Source organism: Passer montanus, unplaced genomic scaffold (assembly GCF_014805655.1).
Source record: "Passer montanus isolate IOZ18808 unplaced genomic scaffold, ASM1480565v1 scaffold15, whole genome shotgun sequence".
NCBI classification, from domain to species: Eukaryota; Metazoa; Chordata; class Aves; order Passeriformes; family Passeridae; genus Passer; species Passer montanus.
In genome coordinates this window covers 7,931,026-7,944,883 of record NW_024362051.1, presented here as the reverse complement: position 1 = coordinate 7,944,883, position 13,858 = coordinate 7,931,026, and the positions used below count along the sequence as shown (strand labels likewise).

At 41.0% G+C, this 13,858-nt stretch overlaps 1 protein-coding gene across 1 annotated transcript in view; it reads left to right on the top strand.

Annotated features, from left to right (window-relative positions):
- Positions 1 to 13,858, top strand: part of ADAMTS2 (ADAM metallopeptidase with thrombospondin type 1 motif 2) — a 175,074-nt gene that overhangs the window by 55,688 nt on the left and 105,528 nt on the right. The window contains exon 3 of the mRNA XM_039701755.1: positions 6,697 to 6,856. Coding sequence (XP_039557689.1) covers positions 6,697 to 6,856 — 160 coding nt within the window. The remainder of the gene's footprint in view (positions 1 to 6,696; positions 6,857 to 13,858) is intronic.

Below are 13,858 nucleotides of genomic sequence, written 5' to 3'. Positions count from 1 at the left end.
GCTTTCATAACTTCAGGTTATATTGGCTCAGATTTGTCCCCCTGCTGTTATCAATCACACCTGCAATTGTGTAGTGACTAAGCTGGGCTCTGGGGACAAAATTTTATTTTTGGTAGCAGGGGAAGGAAGTCTGTAGATGCATGAATGGATGGATACCCATCCTCCCTTGAGCAACAAGGACTGTAGAAAGCAGCTTGTCATGAAAGAGCTCTTAGCAGCAATGATTCCTGTATGGTGCTATTCATTAGGAGATCTCAAAGTGCACTGAAAATGTGACCTTACCCCCATGCAGAGAATAAATGGGAGCCCTAAGGGACACACAGCTTCCATAGGGTGACCCAAAAGGCTCTGCCTCTCTGTGTAATTCTGGCTGTGTAATTCTCATGTGTACCAATAATTATTCACCCCTTAATTTTTTGAGAATATGTGAAAATAACATGACTTAACTGCAAACCATTTTGAAAAAAAAGCTGACAAAAGTATATATGATCAGTTAGAAACTTTCTTCCCCATCCAGTCTGGACCTGAATAGATCAGTGTAGATTGAGGGCAGCAGGAGAATGCGGCACAGTAAGTGCCAGTGTGTTCCAAATATTTGCCACAATTCCTTCAGTACCTCCTTTCACTGTAAAGGAGGATGAATTTGCAGCACTGCACAATTCTTCCTCTGCAATGCTTCACTAGTTGGAGGAATGTTCTCAAAGAATCACATGCAAATATGACATAAGAAGGTTTTGGGTTTTTTTTTTTTTTGCTTTATCTACATGAATTAAGCTGAATGGAAGTAAATTTCCAAACTCATATATTCCTGAATCAATATACTGTGTGATTGGGAATTAACACATTGCACAAGGGAAAATATAGAGAGATCCCACAAGGGCAGAGATGAGTTTGGAAGGTCTGTGCCATGTCCATAGCTCTGCCACAGACGCCCTGGGTGAACTCAGGCCAGCCACTGGAGCTCCTGGTGCACCAGGTCCATTCCATTGTAACTGAGCAAAGAGTATTTCTGTACTTGGCTTTCATGTTGGGAGGACTCATCTGTTATTGTGTGAAGAAGCATGTTCCTGTGGCTCTAAGACCCAGGGAAGCATCATGAAAGTAACATGTGGGATTTGCAAATTCCCTGCTCTGCTAGTTACGCTTTGGTCAAATGTAGAGAAATGTGTTTTTAGGTAAAAGCACATTGATATGAACATGGCATAAGACTTTGTCCAATATCTTGTCCTGAAAATACAAATATTTTCCCTTTCAAGTCATCTACAGAGTATTTTTGGCAACTCTACATTTAAATTCAAGTCTTTCTCAGATTCTCTGTGAATTGATTGTTGGGAGAATCACATATTGCCAGTTTCCATCTGGAGTGTTCACTGGCATTGCAGGGAGTGCAGCTCATAATCCAGGCGCTGAGGGTAAATATCAGATAGTTTGTACGTTGCTTTTGTCTCAAGAAAATAGCCCGTATTTCAAGACTGTATTTGGGATTTGTTCGTGTGCAGGTATGTAATTTGGCTAGTTACCTCTTTCAGAATCAAATATTCAAAAAAAATTAGATCTTTCTCTATTTACAGAAATGCTATTTCTAAGAGTTTCTGAAACACTGTTTTTCTAAGTTACTGATTTAATTAATTAACCAGTTATGTGGATTTAAAAAAAATATTAATTTCAGGTTTGTTCGCATTTAATTTTATCTTCCTATCTGTATCATGTGCTCAGAGATTGGGATGTAAATCTGTCAAAAATCTAAGTTTTTATGGCAATGAGAAGCTTTGTAAATCTGTACTAATGAGGAAGAAAATGAGCATTAATTAAACCCCTGGTTTCAGGATGGGCTGAGGCTCTGGAGTCCTGAAGCAGCCGCTGGATGGTTACTTCATTACAGCCCAGAACAAGGAGCTGTGATCTGAATGCAATGAGGAGACAATTAAGTCGCTCACCAAGTGCAGAGCCAGAGAGACATTTAATTATCCACAGGAGCTAACGCTCCAAAACCTGGAGTTTTCTGTAGATCTAAATATGCCAGGCAGTTTTTCTGTCAAATTAGGCTTCTGAAGAATGTCTTTAGAAATGCAGGAGGGGCTGGGGATGTTGAGGAGACGTGAGAAGAAACCTGCTGCTCAGCTGAGCTCTGTGTGTGGTGGCAAAGCTCAGGCAGGTCTCCTGGGCTGGAAAGGAGATCTCCATCGTGTGGGATGGGATTAGTGTCACTAGCCTGGGCAGAAAGCCCATGTGGCTGTGGCCATTGCCAGTACATGTAGATCCTGTGGTCCTTGAAAGCCTTGGGAGATCTCCAGGGATTTGCAGGAGCCCTGTTACCCCCAAAAGAGATTAGTGGAACTCTAGAACCCAACTCCATGTCATCCACAAATGGGGTCATTTGTGGCTTATCAGTGTAATTTGTGTCATAATTAGACAGGACATTCACTCTCAGTCTTCCTTGTGAATTTTTTCGGTGTGGCTTTCACTTCTAAATAACTGCCTTGCTAACCTTAGCAGAGGTTTTGATTCTCTGAACTGCCGTTTCCTTTTGATTAAGTGTTTTCTGCTCTAGTCTTTAATGCATATTAATGAGTGCCAAGCAGTGCTTGACTTGAGTAATTTGCAGCTGGGATCTAAAAGCCCTTGCAAGGAAGGCCTGGGGATGTCCCACTTGGGGAAATAGTGGAATATTGTAGGCTCTTTGCTACAATTTGGTACATTTCAAAGGCAAACACTTTTTCTATTAATTTATATTTTCATTAGTCACAGGACACAATCACAGCTGCCATCATCAATATTCCTATATTCAGCTTAGTTTCAAGCTAAAAGTCCCAGAAGAGGAGAGGAAGAGGTTAGAGCTTAGCAACTTTTCAGGAACTGGACTTCCTTTCCATGGAGATGAGCAATTCCATGCCTGGTATGGATTGCACAGTGTGTATGTGGCTGCAGAGTGGTCATGCAGGGTGATCACTGCTAACCCATAATGCCTGGAAGTACAACATTCCTGGGATGGGTGGGTGAGCAGTATAGGACAGAAAAACACTACAATAGCAGGTACTTTTAAGCTCTTAGCTTGTGAAAGCACCTGCTGTGATTCTGTTCAGAACTTTTGGGGGAATGGGCAGTTGAAAGGCTTAAAATCAGATCTTGTGGAGTAAATGCCCAGATGATGCCTGTGCAAGGATTTTCTGAAGCCCTTCCAGTCGAAGAAAAGGCACAGGTGTCCTCAAACAATACAGCATTTCTATCTTAGTCATCCAGAGGCATTCTGCAGGAAATTGCAGGAACTTGAATGCTCTCTGTTGTCATCACAAGCTTGGTGGTTGTCTGACAGTGGTCTTGGTGTGACAGGCTGGCACAGGGGTGATGGCAGCTGTGGAAAAGAACAGGACTGGTGAAGGGTGAAGGTGAAGGGTGTGGGCAAACCTCTGCTGCCTTGTTTGCTGCCCTATTGCTTGCTTGGCTGTGCCCAACACTGCTGTTGAGTTGATGACTAAAAGCAATCTCCCTTTCATGGTGGCTTTTTGAGGGTGTTCTGAGTAGAACCAGAAAAAAAATGCATTAGGCGATTCATCTTGAGCTTTTCATGTTCAAAGCATTTGACCAAAAAAAAACCCAAATCAGGCCTTGCAATTATCCTGCAAGACTGTTGTTATGCTGGTTCAGAGGTGGAGAAATGGAAGTAAAGAGGTTAAATGTCTTGCTCAAAGCAGTAAGGAAATGTGTGGTGGAGACTTTCAGGAGCCCCACATATTTCTTAATTAATCATTTATAGCTGTGGTCATATTATTAGGCAGATGACTTGAGATGTGGATTGTTGTAGGAACTCTGCCTTGCCATCTAAATGAATTTTCTTCTTAAAGTCTGAAACAGCCATTCTCATCCTTCTTATTTTGTTTTATTTCATGACAATATGTTGGCTAAATCAAAGACTGTGTAGGACATACAGTATGCAAAAATATAAAATTCTTTTACAGTTCAAACATACATTCTTTCCTAATAATTCTGATAAAAAATAATTGAGGGGTGTCTCAGCACTAAAAGAAAAGAGAAATTTCAGTGTAGTCCAAGATTAAAATGAGAAAAAGAACGTTCAGCCATGCAGCCAGGAGTTGGGCTTTGATGGTCCTTGGGGGCCCTTCCAACACAGGAGATTCTATGATTCTGTGTTTGAAGGTCAAATGCCTTTCTTTCCACACCCCTGCAGAAGTAGGGGGGATACTGCCATGGGGGTGTACAGAGTGATGTGATGTCCATCCAAGAAGCAGAGTGGGGAATGAGAGCACCTGATGTTGTCCTGCTCTTTGGCAGCTCCCAGGGCCACATCAATCTCCCAGCACAAAAAAAGGGCCAATACCAGGCACAATGATCTGCAGAAAATGTCAGTGTTTAAGCACTGTTTTATGTCTTGGGATCCAGCATTCTAATATCCCTTTCTGTTTAGTCTTACAGCCTGTCCCAGGGTGTCACCTTCATCTTCTCAGAGAGGAGAATTCACTCTGACCAACAGTTTTCATTTCCAAAAGGCCATCATACCCTGGAAGCTAAAGCTCACCTATAAGAGTTGTTCCTCTGTCCAATCAGTTCAACTACTGATTGCAGACCTTGTTTCTCTGTTCATTTTCTTAGAACATCTAAATTCCTCCAAACTCCCACCAGTACTCCCTGCTGCACACAGTGTACAGCAGCATTTCCCCCTGGATCCTGAATTATGGTCTGCATTCCAAACTATGTTCTGGCATTAGCTGCTTAGTTAATATTAGGCTTAATGTATCCAAAAATACATAAGAACACGTGCACAACCATGGTGCTTTTTTCACTTGCAAAAACCAAAATCACATATTTTTCACATGACAGTCAAGCTCTCAGTGTATTTCTCCCTGGTGTAGTATGGCATGTGCATCGTACCCTGTGCTGTTGAACTTGTAAATGCTTGTTCCTTCTTGATGTTTAGTTGTGCATTTATCATAAAAAGATTTCCAATTGCTGGATATAATATTTAATATCCAGAAGAACCGTGTATGTAATGTAGTTAGAATAACATTAAAAGGAGAGTAACATCAAGTCTGAATTTTTCACGTATTTCCCTTTACAGTAAAAGATCAGTTGCTGTCTCTTTGGGTTCAGCGCTTATTTTCTTGGTTGTCTTGGCTTTCTTGAGTTGCTGAGCCTGTCTCACCTTTTCTGTGTCTGATGTAGAATCTAAATTAGTTAAGAAGAAACAGGATTTCAAATTCAGTTTCCTCTATACAGGCAGGACGGCATCAGCTTAAATTGCTTTGATATAATTTTGCTTCTTTAATCCTTCCTCTCCAATCTGTTTTTGTATACATTATATATATGAATTCTGGGACTGGAAATCTTGCCTAATGTAAGTTAAGACATGACAAATGAACCTGACATTTTTCCAAGGAGGGAACCAGTGAACATACTGTATTTATAGCAGTAGGAATGTAGTTTGTTTCTTGTAGAAGAAAAATATGTGCTGTATGAGAACTTTGGTGCTGCAATATGATAAGTGTGTTTAGATGTGCTTGTTTTAAGTGAGGATACTGGGTTCAAAGGAGCCAAACTGGCTCCCCTGGAAGCTTGAGGCAAGGTTTCATTGAACACGGAATTTAGACTGCCAGAAGCTCAGATAGCAAGATGGAGAGTGTCACAGTGCAAGTTTGAAACTGCAGTGTCTCCAGGATCATCTCTGGGCAGAGTGGGCAAAAATGTGATGAAGGAGCTTCTGAAGGCTGGATCTGGACCAATTTAATTCGTGTTAATAGTAAGACTTTGTCTGCAAGCTGAGAGTTCAGTAGCTGAAGTCCTAAAACACAGATGTGCAAACATGCAGAAAAAATTGATTCAAGCCAACCATCTCTGCAAGTAGTTCTTGGCTGCTGTGACCTCCTGCAGTTGGGCAGGACTGCAAGAGGAGAAAAGCCCAGGTGATCCAGGTGCCCAAGTTGTTTCACCTGCATAAAGACGATGGAAAGTCCTTTTTTAAAGTTTTCAGTCTTTATGAGGGTTTCCTCTGAACACAATGAGAACTGCTTGGATGATGTTCCTTTGGCATGCTTTATAGAAGTGCAAATTTCTATTTTCATACCAGGGTATCTGGTCCAGTCTGAATAAGTTGGGTTATTTTTTAATAATGCACTACTGACACTCAAACTAGTTGTGGCTAATTCTTGAGAGGTTATTTTGTTGGCTTTTGTCACAGGGGAAATAATCACAAAGCTTAGCTGCCTGAAAGTAAGATGCAGTATTTTTCTATCTTGCTTTCGGACAGAAAGGCTGACTCTACAACTTTTGACTGTTGAAATGCACATCAGCTTATGGCAATGATCTGATCCTTTATTTAGCAGAAATAGTAAACACTGGGGTGGTCTGGGCCTGATGGATAGCTAAGGTCATAGTAACTTCCATTGTAGATGTTTTTTAATGGAGAGGGTGGTTTCCTAGACAGATTCTTAGACCTATGATTGGCTCATGAGGCTCAAGGAGAAATCCTTTTGGTTCAGAGTTGTACCTTTTGTCCTTTCTTGTCAAGCTGGGAAAATGATGCCTTGTTTTGCTCTAATAAAGAATTCACCTGGTTTCCTCTCTGCATCCTAATTGCTCTCTGGAGAGCACTAAAGTGTGCTTAAGCATATTGCAACTGTTTGCTGGCAGCGCCTGCTGTACGTGCAGTAACGCAAAGCGTTCCATCTCTGCCCTGTGCTGCAGGCTGGCATGATCCGCACGGACAAGGACGAGTTCTTCATCGAGCCTCTGGAGAGGGGGGCCCAGGAGGAGGAAGAGGGAGGAGGCAGAACACACGTGGTCTATCGCAGAGCAGCTGCCAGGAGGCAGCTTCCCAGTGAGAACGTGGATACGGTGTACAAAGGTAAGGCGGGCTCTGGGACCAGGTGCAGCTGAAGGCAGGTAGCCAATGTGATCTGCTGCCTCTGGCTTTTTTATCCTTCAAAGGGCAAATGTGCTCTCCCTCCAAGGAGGGAAAAGTAGGCAACATGTTGAACATTTTCTATGGGCTAAGCAAACATTGCAGCAGCCAAAACCATCTCTGGGACGGTGGCACTGCCTTGAGGAGTTTCCTTGGCTCCAGAGATGGCCAACATGAAGTTGTGTGTCCCCAAGCCCTGGGTCAGAGCAGAGAAAGAGGATCGTGAGTGACAGCAGTGCAGAGGTGGCTGTGGCTGCTGGGACAGCTGGCAGTGCTGCCTTTGCAAAGGCTGTGTTGGGAGGCTGCAAGCAGGACACTGAGGCTGACATGGTACATGAGCAGTGTCTTCACTGGGCTGCATTAGTCCCAAAAGGAAAATAATGGTCTCTCCAGTATGAACACAAACTTTCTGGATTTATTTATGTGTTGCCAAGTGTGGAATATAATGTACTAAGTATGTGATAGACAGTGATGGAATAACAAGAATTAAATATAAACACCCATTCTGTGTAGTGTTTTCTGTTTCTCTGATAACTGCCTGGTTATTACACCTTTTTTTTCTGAATAAATAAGGGATGCAAATATGCTAAGAGGATGTTTTGACAGCTGATGTTAACACTGAAATTAACTGGGTCATTTGAGTGGAAACAACAAAGTAGCTACATTTTTGTTCCAAATGTGTGTACCAAACTGCAGAGTTGTTTGTCACTCATACCCTAGTATTATCTTATTTCAGTATGATGGGGTTTCAAGTATAGGAAGGAAGGAGCAGAGGGCCATAGGGATAAGGCACTGAAATTAGGGCTGCATGAACAATATACATTTCTCACTGTTCAGGTTGCAACACGGATTAAAATAAAGTGAACAATAGCATTCAACCAACTTTTTTTCTCCACTTTGGAAATGAACTGTGAATTTTGTGACTGACACAGTGCTTGGCTGAGTTCTTGTTGCCTTTCTACTCACTGTGGAGCAGATCTGGGTAATGCAGGAGTCTGAGTGCCACAGTCCCAGAAGGTTTGGATGGTAGGTATGGTGGAAGTTGCTCTATTAGTGAATGTTTATAAAATTATTGCATGTTGGAAAACACCAGCCACTCACTGTGTTTCCTCTTAAACAAAAGAGACTTGATGTTGTTCACACCTTATGGCAGTATTTTTGGTTTTGGATGGTAAATATTCCTCAGGAGTAGGAGTCTGGTACACAGAAAAGCACAAACTGTAGATCAGCTCCAGTTACTGGCACCTGGTACCTGCTGGAGGAGGCTCTGTCAGCAGCGGCTGAGGTGCAGCCTGTACCTGGCAGCAAAGCCACACGCCGTGTCTGATGCCACCAGACTTGGTGTCTGTCACCTCCCCTGTGTCAGGGCTGGAGCTTGTAAACTGTGGTAAAAAGGCACAAAGTAATCACAGCCACCAGCCAGCACTGTGGGATTGAAAAGCAGAAGGAAGTAGCAGTGACCTTGTCTGGTACAGCAGGTGTTGGGGGCAGGTAGGAATAGTTGTGATATTTCAAATTTTTAAACTAAGTAAAGAATGCTAAGGGTACTAACCTTCCCTTCTACACCATCATCTTTTGATTTGGAAGCTTAGATTTTATCTTGGAAAAAAAATCTGTTACCAAAAATCAGTAAAATAAAAACTGTAGGATAAAGGGGATTTTTTTCCATGAAATTGTCTTTGCCTTTAATAAAAAAAGTGAACAACCACTCAAACATGGTTTGTTCTCTACATTTTTTTTATTAAACCTGTCTTCCCACCTCTGATTGCTCTAGGCAAAAGGCATGGACGGGATGTGCTTTCAGAAATTGTAATTTTATTTTCCACTTGGTCTTTTTCCAGAATGCATTGGGTTTTAGTTAACAAACACCAAAATATTTAGTGATTGGGCATTGATAAGCACACTCTGCTGTGTGTTTCCATAGTGTTCTAAACTGATTGATGGGCAGAGTAAGGAAATACTTAGTAGGGCACTTTCAGCATGCTGTATCTATTAAAAAAAAAAAAAAAGGTTAACCAAGAGCATTCCCCTTCTTTCCAACATCCCTGGAGACAAGTGCATTGTTGCCAAATCCCATAAATTTACATGTGATGAATTGTAACACTTGGACTATTTTTAAAGGTCCAGCCTCCAGGAATCTTATGAATATGTGATGATTTTTTTTCCCTAGGTAAGCTTCTGGTTCTTTTAACTGTTGATAAAAATTTGTAGTTGCTGGCTATGTAAATATTTTAAGGTAATGCGTGACAAACAAAATTGATGTATTCCATAATTTTTAAAACAGCATCTTTTAAAATCCCATGATATGTTAATTTAATCCCATGATTTGGGAGGGGATTGTGAGTCATGATTTTTGAATGTTTTGGTTTGGATAGATAGATACAAATTCCTTATAAATATTCCTATCTTTGGCACTCTTTTCACAAGAAATAGGACAAGCTGTTCTCTCCTCAGTGAATCAGGAGGGGAAGGAATTGAAAACTCCATGAACTTGGAGTTGAGAGGGTCAGTCAAGGTCTTTGGTGTGCAGTGGGCAGCGGCTGGACCTCACAAAGCACAAGGGTTTGGGATTTACTGCTGAATTTAAGTTATTTTGGAGGGTGCTTTGTGAAGAACTCAGTGCCCCAAGGCAGTGTGCATCCCCCACAGCTGCCCTGGCACAGAGCTCCAACAGGGGCTGCAAGGCTGTGGCACAAAGGTCCCTGAGGCTGGGGGGGCAGCTGAACACCCCAAAAGGCAGCCAGGACTAATGGAAGTTCCATTGACTGCTTGGGAGTGAGGATTCAAAAAACAACCTAAAAAAAAAATTTGCATCTTCCACACCATGGAAATAAATTCTAAATTATGTCAACAGATGTGGTGAGATGGACCTGGCAGCAGGGTTTTTCTAGCATTTTCCATGCACTGTCATCTATCTTTTATATTATAATAAGGAAAACCGAGATTCCATCTGTCTGAAAATAGTAAACAAGCAAACCCCACAACCTCCTAAGCCCTGCAGAGATCAAGGTGTGCATCTTGTGTTATGAAGGCTCTGCTGATGTGCTGGGCTTTGAAAAGTGGAATGTGCTGGGAGAGATCTGCCCTGCCCTGGTTCCAGACTGTGCCAGATTTGCTTCTGCATTTACGTAAAACGTTATCAGAAGATTGGGAAATGTAACTACTTGTTTTGGCAACCTGAATCATTTGTTTTGACTGGTGTGGGATTATCTGAGGTTTGGGAGAATTGAAGAGTATGGGGTGTAATATTTCTGCCTGGTCTTCTCTCAAACAATGCTATTTGTTAATGTACTGGAAAAATGTAAGCATCATATTTTAGGCAAGTAATAATCTTCAGCAGAGTAGTACTGTGAAAGTCTGTGTGAGCTCACTACAAATTAGGCTAATTGTTTCAGAAAGAGAAATATTTTCATGTAGTGGCTGAAATATTGCAGGTGTGGTGAGAATAAATCCTATTTTCCCTGGCAACTGCTTTTAGTGCTTGTGTACGTATAATAATTTATCTTCCTCTAGATAAAAATAAGCATCATGTTGAACATATTTTAATATTTCCAGTTGAATTCCTTCTTACAAACATGAGCAATGTTCCTTGATAGCAGTAAAACTACCTACAATAATAGAACTGGAATTAAATAGATAAGCTAGAGTGGGTTGTTTTTTCTTGAAATTGCTGGGTTGTTACTTAAATGTTCTTTGGATGTTAACTGAAGAGGCACTAAGTATTTAATTAATTGTTATGATGAGGCCTGGAAAGCTAGCTTGATTTTTGCCTCTAAAGGCAATCTGATTATCAGGCTTCTAAGCTTTGACATCACATTTCTCCACCTAAATTACTGTGTCTGTTGTGTTGATCAGCTGAGAGGAAATGATTATAATAAAACTTCCTTAAGGTTTGCCTTTTCTCTAAAAATTGTTGGTTGAGTACTGTGCTCTGAGTTTTATTGTATTATTTGATTGATGAGAAACAGAAACTCAGCTTTAGTGACAGTTTTATTTACTGTGCAGATGAAAGATGACCTTAGCCAAGAACAGTTTATTACTGATGAAGACAGTAAGGTAACTCCCCAAATGTGCTTAAACCAGACAGTTTTTGTTTCTGTAAGTGCCAATTAAATCCCTTGGAATGGCCAAGCACAGTCTGACACAAGTCCCATCACGAATAGCTCTGGGCTGGCAGGGGGAACAAACCCACAGCTCTGCTGGAGACTTGTGACCCCTTCCCGTGGCAATCCTTGGGATTGCTGGAGGTCAGACCTGCAGAGGAGTCGTGCCTTGGTGCTGAATGATGTGATCATTTAACGTGACCCTCAGATGTACTTCCTGGGGCAAACCCCATCTTTTTTAATTTTTTTTTTTTTTGGCAAATTTTTCCACTCTTTCCTTTTATTTTTACATCGAGGGGTTCTAACATCCCCCTGGCTGTAAGCACATTCCAGTCAGATAAAAAGACAGAAAGAATTTGCTGCTTTTACCCAGTAGTGGTAGCCATCTTCTTTCTGACAGACCCAAACTTCATCACAGCAGAGCTGATCCTCAGTCCTCTCACTGGCATCTCCTGGCCCTCCACAGTGCAAAAGGACGGCACTCTTTGACATTTAGGAATCATGAAAAGTTATGGGCCAGTTCAGCAGGGGAGAAATCCGTCTAAATTTAAGCTGAAATAACCCCAACTCTAGAAGTTTTTTGAAAAGAGGAAAGTTGTAACAACTCAGTTGCCAGAGCTTTGCAGGTTTTGGAGAAGATATTTCAGAGGAAGACTCCTCCATCATAGTCCATCAAACTGTCAATGCCATTGATTTACTAATGTATTTAAATTACTCTTTAGAAACCAACGTGCATCTGGTGTATATTTTTCTGGATTGCCTGAAATGGCTCAGACTGGCTGCTGGCTGGCCAGCTGCCATTCTAATTTACACAAACTTTCCTGGTTACCTTTGCAGGGGAACAGTTTCTTCAGGAAACTGAAGTTTCTCCAAATCCAATCAATATTTCCTCTCAGTTTGCACTCTTGCTGATTAATTACTGCTCCCTTATTTTGCAGTCAGTAAGACTCTGATGACAATATTTTTTGTCTCCTTCCTACATCATCTGTGCATGATAAATACATCTGTCTTTCTCTCCTGTATTGGGCTTTCTCTGAATTCCACACTGCAGATTCATGGGGATTTCTGGGAAGAGGAAGATTGAGAATTCAGTGGCAAATTACCTTTGATTCAGAAGCAAGGTTAAACACTCATGGGAAAAAAAAATCTCCAGAGAAAATGGTCTTAGGCCATGGGATGTCACCCTTCCCAGCCATCTGCATTACAGCTGATCAGGCAGATTTTGCTAGGCAAATGAGATCCTTGCAGTAATTTTTGGGGAAAATCTAAAGGTTTCTACTTTTACAATAGTGCTGTAAATCATGTCGGATGATCAGGTGAAGACTAATGAGCAATGCTCTTAAATGTATGGGAAATACCAGGAATAGCCTATTTTTCTCCAGAGCTGATGGAGTTTTCTGCTGTGGACTTCCTCAGTGGGTGGCCTTAGTTGGGCCACAGAAGGGTGTCAGGTAAAAAGTCAAACCCCACAGTGCTTCTGGGGTAGTCAGTTTCATTTTGCCTAGAAATAAAATTATTATGAAATGAATTGAATTTATTTTTTCTCAATATCAGTAATTTTGCTCAGTTTTTTTGATGGGGATGTGTTCATGTAACTACTGATGCATGGTGAAGCATATGCATATCAGGACCAGAGCAAAGCTGTGTGGGCTACCTTTGCAGTGTGCTTTTTTTGAATTTTGGTGTGCTTTGGGAAGTATATTCCGTCTTCAAAGGATTTTTCTTTTACTTAAACATCTCCTTTTTCCAGGTGCTCTAAATCACTTCCAGAACTATTGAACATTTATTAAATAGCTTCTCAATATTATTTCTTCATGATATCAAATCTTTAGTTGCTGCAGCATCACTTTGTTTCACCAGGAACATAAATCCTCTTGTACAGAGGCAAAAATTGGTGGGGTGGCCTGGAGCTGGAGCAGAGCTGGGCCAGCTCCACTACAGGTTCCTGGCACTGAGCTGTCATCTCCCTCTCCCACACACCCCACCAAGCTGTAATAAACTGTTGCTAAACTATTATTATCTTCCTGGAATACAGGAACATAATAATAGTATGTGAAGAAGCTCAGTTTCTGTATTTGTCCCTGCCTTTCTCATTAGGCAGCTTGGGATCCATGTAGACTTTGAGGAAACACTTCAGTGCAGGCTCAGCTTTGAGCAGGTACTTAAATCAAACTGATTCCAGTGGGATTCAGGTACATACCTTAGGCTAAATGGATTTTTGATTCTGAATGGGTTTCTGTTGTGGTTATGAGGCAAGTTACTGGAGCAAGTTACTTCCATTCAGATATGCATTGATTAAGGGTGAAGGACTTAATTATTTGTACTTGTTTAAATATCACTGATTTGCCTGTATCGACAGCTAATATAAACATAAAATTAATTCAATTCTCAACTGATGAGTTAATTTTAGCTTCTCTGCTAAATTCAAGCTGTGTAAGGCTCTCCAAAATGATTGCTGTAACAGCTTATAGCTGGAGTTGAATATTACCAAATGTTGCTAAATATAACAAAATTTTCATAAAGCTGATATTGGTCTACAAAACAAGTTTCCAGTTCTCATATGAATACTCCTGTAAAATTTTTGTGATCAGCTCTGACAAAAGTATTGAGAAAGCACTCATTTTACTTTTCACATTCTTCTATCAGCTAATCCTCTATCCTTCTTTCACATCCTAAATTCAGCTTTGGGGGCTTGTGAAACTGAGGTCGATTAATCACTTTGTTAGTGTTTACATTTAGTCAACACTCGCTTATAAAGACAAAACTTTTTCAGCAGATTTCATTAAAGTTCATTTTTGCTCTTCCTTCCAATATCCATTGATCTCACAATCCTTAATAGATT